Source organism: Coenobita brevimanus, chromosome 14 (genome assembly GCF_032717465.1).
Source record: "Coenobita brevimanus isolate Jiangsu-jjx chromosome 14, ASM3271746v2, whole genome shotgun sequence".
Classification (NCBI taxonomy): domain Eukaryota; kingdom Metazoa; phylum Arthropoda; class Malacostraca; order Decapoda; family Coenobitidae; genus Coenobita; species Coenobita brevimanus.
In genome coordinates, this window is record NC_136967.1 from 58,456,547 (window position 1) to 58,472,711 (window position 16,165).

Sequence of the window (16,165 nt, forward strand, 5' to 3'; positions counted from 1 at the left end):
ATAACGTTTCTTTTTGTCAAAAGTCATCTTTGTACCCAACAGGACCTCTGGATCGACTTTTTTGTCTATTGGTACTTCCAGAAAAAGGGGGGGGTGCGCATACAAGTTGATGACATCACTGCAAGCCCTCGGGGCGTGCTCCACCAACCTAAGAGATGTGAGCAATTTCCAAGGGGGGGGGGGGTGTGAGGACACAAAAAAAATTGGGACGGACAATGTGTGTGTGTATTCTTTCTGTATTTGCCATCAAAGCATATTTTTCTCTGTACCTGAGAAACAAGCTGGTTTCCTTTCCTTCATGTATGTCCGGTTGGCTAGTTTTTTTCTTTTTTTATGTCATTTTGAGAGAAAAAGATACCAATAAATTTTATATTGCAAGACACCAAACCCCAGTTAAAATATACATGTCCCTCAACTTCCCCCCCCCAATCCCTCTAAAAGGGGGGATACTGAAATGTGGAAGGGCTAATGCTGCTTACAAGCAACTGGGTTAGTATCCACTTAGCTCTGGAACAGAACCGATGATGGCAGGAGGAGTGGGTGGGGGTCAAGCTGACCAAGGGTAGTGGGGTCGTGTGAATGCATGGCTATTGTAGGGCACAGTGCGTTAATGCCAAGGGGGCTCAGAGGTAGAGCGCCCAACTCGTAATTGTGAGGTTGCGAGTTCGAGTCTCTGACGAGTCACCGTTGCTGGGAGTGGTAGCGCACTCCTGTAACCTAGCAGGGCTATATGGGCATAGTTGCCTAGCTCGAGGATGATTAAATCTCTTTCATCATTCTATAAAAACTAAAATACCAGCACTGGGAAGACCAGCACCAAGGGGAGACCACAGGGAAGTGCAGAAAGGGCCCAAACCAAACGGGCATACGTCTTCTGTCTCCAGATGCCCCTCTTCCCCTCAACGGAGCCCGCGGAAAGTACGCCACCGTACTGCATTACTCTTAGGCCAGACCAGCACTTGCCAGGATTGGGGTGGGATTTATTTCTCAATAGTCCCACGAAGAACTGCAACAACGGCCACTGTACTCATCGAGGAGAGGGCAGCCACTGTACTCCTTTCATCTACTACCCCCTGCAGGACCGTGGTGGCGTCCACTGTACCCATTGAGCTGGGAACGGCCACTGTCCTTCCCTCATCTGCCTCCCCCACAGGGAGCAGAACTGTGGTGGCGTCCACTGTACCCTTCGGGGAGGAACAGCCACTGTTCTTCCCTCGTCTGCTACCCCCACTGGATGCAGGACTGCAGCAATGTCCACTGTACTTGCCGGGGAGAGGACAGCCACCAGCCTCCTCTCATCTGTCCTCCTAGGCACAAGCAGAACTGCTGCGGCACCCACTGTGCCTGTCGGGGAGGGAATGGCCACTGTCCTTCCCTCATCTGCCACACAGGGAGCAGGACCGCGACGACATCCACTGTACTTGACAGGGAGAGGACAGTCACTGTCTTCCTCTCACCTGCAGTCCCAGGGTCCGGTGGAACCGCAGCAGTGCCCACTGTGCCTGTCGGGGAGGGAACAGCCACTCTCCTTCCCTCATCCGCTACCCCAGCAATGCCCCTCAAGGGTAACGCCCCTTGCTTACGTCACCCCTCCAGAGGCTGAGTGGGACGTCCCTCTCATCCTCCCTACAGAGCTAGCCCCCCAGCAGAGTTGCAGCTGGAGAGGATCTGGAGCAGCCCCATAATGATCCTGGGGATACGCTCACTGCAGCCAGCCCCCTATGTCACCCTCGCTGCCAGACTCCCAGAGGAAGAGACACTGCAGGCAGCCTCTTGACCAAAACGAGACTGCAGCCCCCAGCCATCCAGGGGCGCCCCCAGGACTCCCAGACGAGACCTTCCCAGCCCAGCCAACGAGCAGCCCTCCTCCAGGAGCAGGCGCAAGGAAGTGCACCTGCTCGCCCCTAGTCCCAAGGGCTGATGCATCCACCGAGGCCTCACCAGGGAAAGGCCTCCCTCTACACCACCCAGCAGCCCACACCAGACGACCCGGCCCCTGATGGTGGTCCCGTGCCTCCTACGAGAGAACACACCCGATGGGACCCTGCCCACACCTGGACGACTCCTGCAGCTACCCAGGCATCTGTAGCCCGACTCGGGTCCTCTGTGTCTGTACCTTATATTGTGTCCAGCACTGTGTATCTTTGTGTTAATAAACATGTAAGGTTGGCTGATCAGTGTTTTTGAGCCCTGATGTAGTTGCATGCCCTAGACCCAGTCTTGAAGGGAACCCCTGATCAGTCGCTCGTACTCGAGGAGAGAGAAGTTTAGATCCGAGCACGTCTATCTATCTATCTATTTCCAGATGCCTCAATCCCGTTTGGGGTGGCCACAAACAAATCGCCTCCAAGTTGCCCTGTCCCCCGCCATTTCACTGCCCTGCTCCCAACTCACACACCCCTCTCTCATATACCTCTCCACCCCATCCCTCCATCTCATCCTCGGCCTCCCCCTCCCTCTTCCCCCCTCCACCTCACTCACATACACTCTCTTCGTCAGTCTTTCACCCTCCATCCTCTCCACATGGCCAAACCATCTCAGTGTGTTCCTCGTAACGCTTCCCATCACATCCACATCCACACCACAACGCTCCTTTATATCCTCATTCGTCAGCCTGTCTCTCCATGTGACTCCACAGGCTCCTCTTAAATAACTCATTTCCACTGCTCTCACTCTTGACTTGTGTCCTTCCAACAACGTCCAAGCTTCACTTCCGTACGTTAGAGTTGGTATCACAATACTGTCATGTAGTAACTTCTTCACTTCCATGCTTACTTCCCTGTTTCTTATCACTGCTTTCAAAGAACCAGCACGTAGCATAACAAAAACCTCCACTTTTTTTTTTTTTTTTTCTGTACTGCCTGATCAGTTTTGCCTGCCAGTTTTAGCTACATGGAAGAGGAAGGACAGCCGGCTTTTATGTTTTATTTTTGTAGTTATCTACTGCCTAACTTTGGCCAACCGGCTTACTGCATTCATACATAAGCCGCACTTTCGTGCTACAAATTTAGCGGTCATAACCAGTCGCAACCTGTGGCTTAATGGGCATTATAAGAAATTTCATCTGTCAAATTGGCAGCACGAAAATGCGGCAATAAACATTTGTACTTCGGTCAATTTGATCTCTTGAGAAGTTCAACATTCTTGAAGAGTGCATTTTCAGATTAGCCATAACTCAAACTTTCAGCATATCATCAGATTTACGCATATATGAGAGTGAATAGTATATTATGCTACCATACATATAAGCATATTTCCCCACTTCTTAACTAAAAAAAGAAAATGAAATAAAGGCATCAGGAACGCAGGCGAGTCAGAAGAGCGTCATAGAGTATTCAATCCCTCTACTCCATTCTTGGCAACCCTCTATTTTCCACTTCTGAAATAACACAGTTCTCGTAATACCAGGGTGTTTGTTTTCTGCAGACTTTACATCAGGTTTGTATCAAATTTGTGCTTATATTTGTTTTTCTCGTGAGCTGCAAATAATCAGGTATAGTGAGAAAGGGGATATAATAGTTTGAGGGTTATGAAAAGCAGGGGAAACCACAGAAAAATGTAGGATAAACAAAGGAGTTTACCTAATTTTTCTTATGTTATAGTCTTGTCAGCTGTTTTAAGTTCATATTTACCGTACATTATTTGTTGCAGCAGAGAAAGTATGTTAAGTCAGTTCAAATAATGGGTGAATAAATTGTAATGCAGTTATTACAGCCACAAACCCCTTCCTGTCAACTCATCAGCAGCATCAGTATTTCCTGCAAGGATTTTTTTTTTTTTTTTTCTCAAATTGGCAGAGCATATGTAGATGTGGTATTTATAAATATCAGTATTACTTTAATTAATAATTGTCTGAATGGCTGTGAACTGGTACACACACGCAAAAACACAAAGATTCTCATCATTTGTAGAAACTTAAGTCCATTAATTATTATTAACTTAAGTGGTAGGTGGTGGCGACCGTCATCCACTCACTTGATGTAGTGCTGCCTACTTCTTCCTTAGCCTTTATCATTCTTTTTCTGTGCCTGCCCTCCTCTCTTCCTATGTCTCCCATCTTTCCTGTCACTTCTTATTGCTTTTCTTTCCTTTATAGGTGGCTCTATATTGAGTGACAAGCCAAATGGTTTCCTGTAAGCCAAGAAACCATTTACAATGCTGGGTGGTAACCATATAACCAAACCATATGTGGTCCCTAAGTGTCAGCAAGTGGGTTGGTGGAGGGTTAGTGCCCCTCCCTGTAAAACCAATAACTCAAAGTCAAATGGCCACCTCATACGGGATTATGGCGTTTGGCGATAGATAGATAGACGGAACTTATTGGGGGTGGGTGAATGTGAATAAGTCTATCTATCTATCTATTGCCAGACGCCATAATCCCGTACGGGGTGGCCATTTGACTCTGAGTTATTTGTTTTACAGGGAGGGGCACTAACCCTCCACCAACTCACTTGACATGTAGGGAGCACGTATGGTTTAGTTATATGGTTACCACCCAGCGTTGTAAATGGTTTCTTGGCTTACAGGAAACCATTTGGCTTGTCACTCAATGTAAAGCCACCTGTAACGGAAAGAAAAGCATTAAGTAGTGACAGGAAAGATGGGAGAAATAGGAAGAGAGGTAATTTCTGTATTTTAACTGCACTGCATATTGTTTTTTCTTTTCCTTCCTCAGCTCTGTCTAAACATTTTAAATGCTTTAGTCATAGCTGAATTTACAAATGAATGGAAACCCTTTCCAGCAATAAAAATTCACAGCTGTATTATATGGTTACTGCCCAGCATTGTAAATGGTTTTCTGGCATACTTTTTCAGGTGGCTTTACATTTTGACAGGCCAAATGGTTGCCTTTTAGCTAGGAAACCATTTACAATGATGGGTGGTAACCATATAACCAACCCATATATGTTCCCTACATGTCAGCAGGTGGATTGGTAGGGGAATTAATGCCCCATCCCATGTAACAGCTATATAACAACTAATCCAAAGATAAACATCCACCTCTTACGGGATTATGTTTTCTGGCTATAGGTAGATAGGTGGATGTTTTAAACTTTTATTGTGAAGTTGCAGACATGACATTATTTTTTTATATTATAAAATCTGAGTCATTTTATTAAAATAATGGCATCTAGCCAAACCTCTTTGTCTTTGATGATTGCATTCAGTAGTAAGGGATGTAGCCTACACTGAGCAAATCTGGTAACCACAGACATACTGGTATCATAAACTGTTTATCAGAAATGAAGGGCTTGCCATCACCTCCATGATTCCAGTTTGTGTTTTAGGTATGCAGTACACATGTCTGACCTTGAAAATCCTCCTGTGATTTCATCATCTTGGTGCCTTTCTCAGCTCAAAACATCCTGTAGGTCTCAGTTGAGTCAGTGCAGGTCATTTATACTGTTTTAGCTTCTCTTCTTAGTATTTCTTTAACCTGGATATTAAGTCAGTTGACTGCCATTCATGAGTTGATCCAGGTGTGTAGTCTGGGCACCAACTGTGTCTGTTCACACAAAGATTAATATAGACTGCATCTTTTCTTAGCAGTGATATAGTTTCTCTAACACAGATTTGATAAACTCATCCCTGGTGTACAAACAATAGTTTTCATGTCCATATTCATGTAGGAGGAGGCCTTAGCACGGGCCGAAATGGGTGGTACTCCCGAGGGGAATGGGAATGCTGGTGATAGGGAGAGCTGGAGCTCCTGTTTCACTAGCTATCTAACCATCCCCCTTTGCTGACCTTTTCAGTGTGACAGTAACATGGAGAGTATACCAGCATACTCTCCCAAACATTTCCTCTAACTATCATATGCACTACACCACATGCACTTTATATTTCACACAACATATCCCACTATGTTACAGGGGTTGGTGCCAGCAAGGGCATGCGGCCAGAAAACTTTGCCCCCGCTACCTAGTGGTAGAATTCTGGGGGGAGGCGTGACGGGGGTTCCGCCGGCATAGATCGTGGGTCCAGGGCGAGATGGGGCTCAGGCCTGTGCTAGAGGGTACAGGGCATTGCGGTTCCCAGGCTGCCTCTTCCGCCCAGTAGAGAGGGGCCCAAACCTGGGAGTAGCGCCCCAGGAGGCTGTCCCATCAGTGGGTGTATAATGGCTGGATAGTTGCAGTGCCAAAGCACTTGGAGGGTGTCCCTGCAGCTGTCCTGGCAGGGTGCCCCGAGGCCACTACCACAGCCACTGGTAAGCTGGTGAGCTAGGGGTCCCATATTCATTGCCTGGACCTGGGACTGTGCAGTGAGTGGGGCCTGTGGTATGTCTATCCCTGTGGTATGTCTATCCCCCTTTATTATTACTGAATATGACAAAACACAAGAAAAAGTTTCAAAGCAAGCCTGAGGACAGTAAATCACCCAGGGGGATGAGGGTGGGTTCATGGAATGTAGGAAGTTTGAGGGGAAGAGCAGGGGAAGTCGTTGAGGCATTCAGTAGGAGGTGGGTGGATGCGGCGTGTTTGCAGGAAGTCCGGTACAGGGGTGGATCACCCAGAAAGACTGTTGGGAAGGACTGTTGCTATAAGCTGTTTTGGCAAGGGGGGACAGACGGATATGGAGGTGTTGGTGTGATGGTTGTGGAGAAATGGGTGGAATATGTTATGAATGTTATGAGAGTAAGCGATAGGATATTGGTAGTGAAAATTCTGTTCGGTAGAAGGATAGCTGCGATTATATCGGCATATGCTTCACAGGCAGGATTGGATGAAGCAGAGAAAGATAGATTTTGGGATTATTTAATACGGTACATGTAGTGGGTGGTATGCGGGATGATGAGATAGTGGTTTTGGGAGGGGACTTAAATGGTCATGTAGGTGAAGCAGCACGAGGTTATGAAGGAGTGCATGGGGGATGTGCATATGGTATATGGAATGCAGAAGGGGAAAGGATACTCGAGTTTGGGAAGGCAACGGACATGATTGTGTGCAACACATACCGGTATTTTAGGAAATATTTAGATTAATTACGTATGAGTCTGGGGGAAATAGCAGTCAGATAGATTATATTCTGGTTAGGAGGGCCGATAGGAGGTTAGTGAGGGATGTTAAAGTTATAGGAAGTGAGGAGTGTGTGTAGCAGCACAAACTACTGATATGTGATATACAGTAGTGCTTAAAGAACGAGTGATGAAAAAGAGGACTTATGTACCTAGGAGGAAAATATGGAAGCTGAAAAACCAAGTAGTAAGGGATGCCTTCTATAGCGAGTTGAGGAGAGTGGTGGCTGAACAGGGAGCTGTAGACAGAGGCGTTAATGAAGAGTACAGAGCCCTCAAAAACAGTTTCTTGAGAGTTACTGATGTAACATGCGGTTGGACAAGAGGACCACCAAGACATAAAGTAACTTGGTGGTGGGATGAGGGTGTAGAAGCTGCAGTTAAGGAGAAAGGAAGGCTTTTCCGGGAATGGAAGAAGGGTGGTAGCAAAGAGGAATATTTGGCTGCCAAATGTAGGGCTAGAAGAGAGGTATACAGGGCAAAGTCTGAGTCACAGAGACTTTTACTTGATAACCGAAATCATGGGGAAGGGAAAAATATGATATTTAGGGTGGCAGGTCAGGTGAAAAGGGATAATCAGGATATTATAGGTGAACAGTGTGTGAAGAATGATGAAGGAAGGGTAGTGGTGAACAGTGAGGATATTAAAGATGCATGGAGAGAGCATTATAACCGGTTGTTGAATGAGGAGTTTGACTGGGACAGAGAAGGTTTGGAGCCAGCAGATCCAGTGTCTGGCCCTTGGCCTTTGATTGATGCTGCTACTGTGAGTGAGGCAATAGGCAGGATGAAGGTGGGGAAGGCAGCAGGTGTGTCTGGGTTGACTGCCGAAATGTTAATGCCTCAGGCGATATAGGGGTGAAGGTTAGTCACTGACCTGATAAATAGGATTATTTATGAGTGTGTTGTCCCAGATGATTGGCTGAAGAGTGTACCGGTAATTGTAAATGTGTATAAAGGGAAGGGTGATGCCCTGGAAAGAGGAAATTATAGAGGTATAAAGCCTTTAGATCATATAATGAAGGTAATGGGGAGAGTTTTAGATGGTATGATTAGAGAAAGAGTGAATATTGATGAGATGCAGTTTGGGTTTATGCCAGGTAGGGGGACCACTGATGCCATATTCATTGTTCGACAGCTTCAGGAAAAATATATTGGTAGAAAAAGGGATCTTTATTTTGTTTTTGTTGATTTGTAAAAGGCCTTTGACAGAGTCCCTAGAGAGGTGGTGAAGTGGGCAATGACAAAGCTTGGCTTGAAGGAGTGGCTGGTTAGGGTGGTTATGGCTATGTATGTGGGTGCTCACACCCAGGTAAGAGTGAATGGAGATTTGAGTGATGGGTTTTCCGTGAATGTTGATGTGCATAGGGATCAGTTTTGAGTCCCATGTTGTTTATCATGGTGCTTGAAGCCCTTTCACGTGACTTTAGAAACGGACTCCCATGGGAGTTGTTGTATGCTGATGATTTGGTGTTGATTGCAGAGAACGAAAGGGAGGTGGAGGAAAGGTTTAGGAAGTGGAGAGGTGGTATGGGGCACAAGGGCTTAAGGGTAAATGCAGATAAAACAAAAGTGATGATATCTAGGTTTGGTGGCGGTACTGTCAAAGATGAGGGAGAGTGGCCATGTGCAGTTTGCCACAAGGGCATGGAAAGTAATTACATCTTGTGCAGTGTTTGTGATAAATAGGTGCATAAGAGATGTAGTGGTATCAGAGGTAGACTGCGAGATGATGCTGTTTTTATGTGTACGACGTGTCGGGGAGAGCAGATGGAGATTGTCAGGCGTGAAAGAATTGAACTCGCTGGTGAATCTCTTGAGTGTGTGGAAGAGTTTTGTTATTTGGGAGACATGTTGTGTGCTGGAGGTGGGGCTAGAGCTAGCTCTGTGGCTAGGATGAGAAGTGGTTGGAGGAAGTTCAGGGAGCTCTTGCCTCTCCTGACATTGAGAGGACTCTCCCTACGTGCTAAGGGGGCTTTGTATGCAGCATGTGTTGGGAGCGTAATGCTGTATGGTAGTGAGACCTGGGCAGTGAAAGAGGAAGATATTCGCCGGCTCAGATGTACAGAAATGACAATGATTAGGTGGATTTGTAGTGCATCCCTGCGTCCAAGGTCTGAGGGGGCTGGGTTCACGATGGAAGAATTGAGAGGTAGGATGGGACTGGAGTGTATTGGTGTTGTGATGAGGAGAGGTAGATTGAGATGGTTTGGACATGTGGAGAGGATGGGGGATGATAATTGGGTGAGGAAGGTGAGATGTGTTAATATTGGGGGTGGGGTTATGAGGGTAGACCGAGAAAGACATGGGATGAGGTCATTAAGTGTGACCTCAGGGTTAGGGGACTGAACAGGGAGGCTGCAATGGATTGTGCAGCATGGAGAGCCGCCATTAGGTGACCAAGGCCGACGCATGCAAGTATGTTGAAGCCTTTAAAAATGAAACGATATTCACAGATTTTTGTTTTCACTTCATTAGTTTAAAGGTTTATTTGATATCAAAGGTTACACTGTTAGTTGGCTGAAAGGGGTCACTGAATAATCCTGCCTTTGACAAGTGGTATGGACGGTGTCCCAAAAATATATCTGGATCTCCCTGTCATATACCTTTTCTGTAGCTTTGATATCCATAGCCAAGGTGCATCATACTTGATTTGCATATTAATGTAAGCTGTAGGTGTTGTCTGACCATTGAGATATTCATGGATTAGAAAACCTACTGGTATTCATTGAGATATGCAAATAATCTAAGTATATTCAACAAACCTAACCATACCAGAATTTATTTTAATTTATATTCAGATAATTATTTTTTAATACCTATACAGGTATATGAATTTTTCTTGGGATATGTTGTTTTTTATAGACTGCCATAAATACTGGATATTTTTTAAGTGCAGCAAGTAGTGGCCATGTGGAAAGAATAGAGAATGAGAGATTGACTAGGAGTGTGTGAGTGAGTTGGAGAGGGAGAGGGGGAGGAAGAGCTGGAGAGGTGGAGCAGAGAGGTACGTAAGGAGTGTGTGAGTTAGAGGGAGGACAGCCATGTGGCAGAAGACAGGATGGCACAAAGATAGTTTATTTCTGGCCACCTCTTTAGGGATGTAGGCATCTGGGTATAGATAAATAGATAGGCTCGTACACATGGTTGTGTCTAATGTACAGTGCTTGGTCATTCCGTTGTGAGGAATGTTACATTTGGGGACAAGTTATTGAACTTCTGTACTCTCAGTTATATCTGCAAAAGTATGCAGTATAAACAAATGGCTTTTGCAAGCTGTATTACCAACACTTCACGCCACATCATACCAGAGTCGGATTGTTTAAATGTTTCCATTTTGATTTTATACAGTATACCAGTAGATTTTCAAAAGTTGCGTGAGGAACACTACGGTGATGCTACCCCTACCTGTACTTTGCATAAGTAATTTCAATAAGTGGGATTTTACTGGTTTAGTCAAGGAGTGCTTCATATTAATAGAATGTCAGTAGATAAAGATCATGACCATACCCAGCAAATTTGATTGTTCCTAATACCATAACTCTTGTGCAGTTAAGGAAAATGTAATCATCACACACATTACTGGAAAAATGAGTGTGCGATTTTTATTGAACATGATTAGGGTATATAGTCAGCTCTTATTATGGTTACAGTAATTGTATCACAAACATAAACAAAATGTGTACTAGTGTGAAATTTACATAATAAATTTTACATAATAAACTAACCAGAATATGGTTGGTGGGGGCGCTCACCATCCACTCACTTGGTGTAGTGCTGCTCTTGGTTGCCTGCCCTTTCCTTTCTTCCTTTCTTCTTTCCATCCTTCTTCTGCCTTTCTTTCCTTCATTCTTTCCTTTTCCTTCTGTCTATGGGTGACTACACTGAGTGACAAGTCAAATACTTTCCTGTACACTAGGAAACCATTTACAACTCTGGGTGGTAACCATATGATCAGTTATGGCGCGTGGTGGTTTAGTGGGCAATTAAGACGATCCAGTCAAATTGAGCCAATGCAGGTATATATCCAAGCTATGGTTGGGGTTGATTGCTCATGTAATGCAACTCAGGGATGAGTGAGGCTGGTCACTCTCATCTTAAATGTCAGGACCAACTTGCCTAGCCCCAGGCTCCTGTGCTCTTTATGAGGCAGCACTGGATTAGATGATGAATGCCTGTGTTAGGAGTGGTTGGGGTTTATTGCTCACATAATGCCACTCAGGGATGAGTGAGGCTGGTCACTCTCATCTTAAATGTCAGGATCAACTTGCCTAGTCCCGGGCTGCTACGCTCCTTATGGGGCAACGTAGGATTGGATGATGGATAGATGAATGAATGAACCAACCAGAAGATATTTTGTGTTTAAGTGACGTCAACGTATTCAAGAAACATTAACAACATGACATTAACATAGTCTAGTTGATTGTGGAGGGAAAAGACACCCCTTTGAATGTATGTACCATTCTTGATACTTGAGGAGTTGGCAGAGCACACACAACCATATCCTCTGCTATCTCATCTCTCTCTGAGTTGTCAGGAAAATGAAACTGAGTATGACTCACTTTGTTGATGCCCCTCAGTGTAAGGTAATTAACTTTGATCATACCCTCTTCAGACACTGACTCAGTGACTCGTTTCGTTTCGTTTTTAAAGGCTCCAACATGCTTGCATGTGTCGGCCTTGGTCACCTAATGGCAGCTGCAGTTCATAATGTATAGACAACTTCTTGGTTGTATAATGACCTAGTACAGTCATGAATACTAATAGGGGGACAGGGTAGTCTGCCACCAGAGCACAGGTTAATTGCACACGTCCACCCCCCAACTTCCCCTCTTTACCTCCACAAAACTACCAGTTTGTTAGGCTGGTGGATCAGAGATCTGAAGCTTCACTCTCTCACGTGTTGCCACATATAATGTTAGTATAATTTATTCTGCTATTAGGTGTATTATTACCTGTATACATCCACCTTTGGTTCAGTAAGAAATAATTACAGTATATTGAGGTATGAGCAGATTTCAATAGAATGGCACCACTGTATAGGACTTCAATCGAAATATTTATTCGTCTTCTAAATGACCTACTGTACTACAATCAGAATAACTGTGACAAGTTATATGACTTCTAGCCTTAAAAGTCTCACTCCTGCCCTGTAATGTGGGGAGCCACATATACACCCATCCACTCATCCACCTGCTCACTCAACCCATCCAACACTCACCCTTCCCAGCCACCTGTTTGACCCACCAAGCACACCAATCTTGGCCATCCACTTTGCCCACCCACAAATGCCACCCACCAAACTCATCTAACAGTGCCGCCCAACACGTCTACGCATTCAACTACCCACCCTGAACCCACCAACCCAACCACCCTTGCAGAGTACCCTGGCCACACAATCTTCTCAGCCACCCAGGCGACCCACCGAATCACTACAGACTATGGCGACCCACCAAATCATTACAGACTGTGGCGACCCACACTTTCTGACGTCCCATCTTGCCTACCACTCACGGTCACCCACCCTTCCCACCCACAAATGCCATCCACCCTGCTCACCCAACAATGCCATCTATCACATCAACCCACCCAACCCTCCCACGATACCCACCAAACTCTCCCTGAATTCAGTGTAACTGGAGTGATTTCATGCTTAAACCCATGGGTTTGGCCATTGTTTATAAAATTGACTGTCAGGAGCAGGCATTTTATGCAAAAAATAGTTGATTTGTCAAAAATTGCTCCAGTGAAAACTATTAAACCTACCATAAGAATATTTATACCCAGGAAAGTACAACTCTTTAGCTTTAAAGTGAGTGGTATTCCAACGTCTTACGATTATTTATTATAGAGTTGTGGCACGAGATGTGCTAGGAACTGCATGTGTCGTGTGCGAGGTAGGAGCATCATCCTCCATTGTTCGTGGTCGACACAAGATTGAGAGGGGTAGGGTAGGATACACAGTGAGTGGTGGGAATGACATGGCAGATTCCCTAGTCAGTGTGACTCATACAGTGGCACTTATGTTTAAAGTAATGGTGCGCAGTGCTAAGCACTCTGGAATGGGGACCAAAGTCCCCATGACACATGTTCCAGAACAAGAACCGACCTTTTGAGTTAAAGCTTTGCGTGAGAGACGTTACATCTTTTTCCAGTAACGTTCCTCACGCAGTGCATACAAAATGTGTGCTGGAGCATATGGCTCATCAGAGTCTCTCACAAGATATCACAGGGCTACATTAGTAAAGTACCGTACTAGGATGCATATTTATAATATAAAGTTATGTTCCCCAGTTGGTAAGCTGTGTATAGGAAAAATGTTAAAAAAAACATCACACACATTACTTCTGAAGTACTTCCACTTCAAGGTCGTGCCACAGTCTGACCACAAAATATACCGGTATGCAAATTTGTAGTGATAATTACAACTCATATAGAGAAGACAGGAAGAAATCAGTAGGGTTGAAGTTGTGGAAGCAATGAAGAAAGTTAAATCGGGGAAGCCCCAGGAATTGATGGAGTGTGTGGTGAAATGCTGAAGCATGGGGGAGAGATAGTAGTGGAATGGATGTGGAAGATGTGCAGATTGGCCTGGGAGGAAGGTAGAGTCCCAGAGGATTGGAAGTCAGGTATAATTATTCCCATGTACAAAGGAAGAGGGGAAAAAGAAGTGTGTGGTAATCATAGGGGGATTTGTCTTCTTAGTATAATAGAAAAAGTGTATGGTAGGATACTTATTGACAGAGTTAGAGAAAGAACAGAGAAATTAGTTGGAGAAGAACAGGGAGGCTTTAGGAAGGGAAGAGGTTGTGTAGATCAGATATTCATTCTTAGATCTTTAGTGGAAAAGTTTCTAGAGAATGGAAAGAAGTTGTATGCGGCTTTCATGGATTTGGAGAAAGCATATGACAGGGTGGATAGACAAGGATTGTGGAAAGTGTTAAGAATATATGGAGTAGATGGGAAGTTGTTGAATGCTGTGAAGAGTAAGTACGATGGTGCGAAGGCTGCAGTGCATGTGGATGGTGAACTAAGTGAATTTTTCTCTTTGAAAGTTGGGTTGAAACAGGGATGTGTCATGTCTCCATGGTTGTTCAATCTGTACATGGATGGGGTAATAAAAGAGGTACAAGGTAGGGTAGTGGATGTTGGAGTGGCCCTGGAGAGAGAGGATAGTGTTTGGAAACTCTCTGTACAGTACTGTTGTTTGCAGATGATACTGTGTTGTTGAGTGAAGACGAAGGGGAGCTGCAAGGCTTGGTGGATGAGTTTGGGAGAGTGTGTAAGAAACGGAATCTAAAGGTGAATGTAGGGAAGAGTAACGTGATGGTCTTTGAGAGAGGTGAAGTCAGTGAATGTACAGCGAGGTTGGATGAGGAGGAATTGGAAAATGTGAGTATGTTTATGTACTTGGGTAGTGTGATGAGTGAGGATGGAGGTTTGGAGGGTGAAGTGCTGGAAAGGGTACAGCAGGGAAGAAAGGTTGCTGGTTCTTTGAAAGCAGTGATAAGAAACAGGGAAGTGAGCATGGAAGTGAAAAAGTTACTACATGACAGTATTGTGATACCGACTCTAACGTACGGAAGTGAAGCTTGGAAGTTGTTGGAAGGACACAAGTCAAGAGTGAGAGCAGTGGAAATGAGTTATTTAAGAGGAGCCTGTGGAGTCACATGGAGAGACAGGCTGACGAATGAGGATATAAAGGAGCGTTGTGGTGTGAATGTGGATGTGATAGGAAGCGTTATGAGGAACACACTGAAGTGGTTTGGCCATGTGGAGAGGATGGAGGGTGAAAGACTGACGAAGAGAGTGTATGTGAGTGAGGTGGAGGGGGGAAGAGGGAGGGGGAGGCCGAGGATGAGATGGAGGGATGGAGTGGAGAGGTATATGAGAGAGGGGGGTGTGAGTTGGGAGCAGGGCAGTGAAATGGCAGGGGACAGGTCGATTTGGAGGCGATTTGTTTGTGGCCACCCCAAACAGGATTGAGGCGTCTGGCAATAGATAGATGTCATCAAATCCTATGCCGCCTCATGTGATACATAGGAACCTGGGGCCAGGCAAGTTGGTCTTGACACTTAAGATGAGGGTGACGAGCCTCACTCATCTCTGAGTGGCATTATGTGAGCGATAAACCCCAACCACCCCTTGGATATAAACCTACACAGGCTCAGTCTGACTTGAATGCCTTAATTACCCACTAAACCACCAGGTGCCATAATTTACTTATGTAGTTACCACCCAGCATAGTGAATGGTTTCCTGGTGTACAGGAAACCATTTGGCTTGTCACTTAGTGCAGAGTCACCCATAGGCAGAAGGAAGAGGAAAGAGTGAAGGGAAGAAGGACAGAAGAGGGAGTGTAAAGGCACGAGTAGGCAGAAGGAAGAAGAAAGAATGAAGGAAAGAAAGACAGAAGAGGAAGGAAGGAAGAGAGGAAAAGGCAGACACCCAAAGCAGCACTACATCAAATGAGTGGATGTTATTTCAATAAAAGCCCATGACAGCATTCCAAACAAATACATACCGGTACTCGGGTCAGTGATGATCAGAAATCACTAATTTCAGCATGAATTTTTCTTCATTGCCGTGGTGCAACATTTTTTAATGCCTCACTCTTAGAAGACAACCTTTTTCTGTCAAGAGTAATAAAATTCTGCATTTAAGCTTTAATCATCATCATCATCATCATCATTATCTAATCCTGTGGTGCCCCATGAGGAGTGTAGGAGCCTGGGACATGGCAAGTTGGTCCTGACATTTAAGATGAGAGTGATCAGCCCCACTCATCCAGGAGTGGCATTATGAGAGTAGTAAACCCCAACTATCCATTGATATAAACCTGCACTAGCTAAATCTGATTGAAGTGCCCTAATTACCCACTGAACCACCAGGTGCCATAATTTGGTTATATGCATGCCACCCAGTGTAGTAAATGGTTTTCTTGGTGTACAGGAAACCGTTTGGCTTGGCACTTAGTGTTGAGTTCCCCATAGACATTAGGAAGAGGAAAGAAAGAAGGAAAGACAGACAGAAGAGGAAGGCAGGAAAGAAGAAAGGAAGAGAGGAAAGGGGAGGCACCCAAGGGCAGCACTACATTGAGTGAGTGGATGATTACCACCTCAACCCACTTTTGATCAATTCTGAGATTGAT

The 16,165-nt window shown here is 45.1% G+C and overlaps 1 protein-coding gene across 1 annotated transcript in view; it reads left to right on the forward strand.

The window, feature by feature from the left end:
- The first annotated feature begins 1,920 nt into the window (after nt 1–1,920).
- The window catches only part of LOC145390415 (uncharacterized), a 168,205-nt gene continuing 153,960 nt past the window's right edge, over nt 1,921–16,165 (forward strand). Inside the window, exon 1 of the mRNA XM_080265347.1 lies at nt 1,921–2,160. Within this exon, the coding sequence (XP_080121473.1) occupies nt 1,921–2,160 (240 nt within the window). The remainder of the gene's footprint in view (nt 2,161–16,165) is intronic.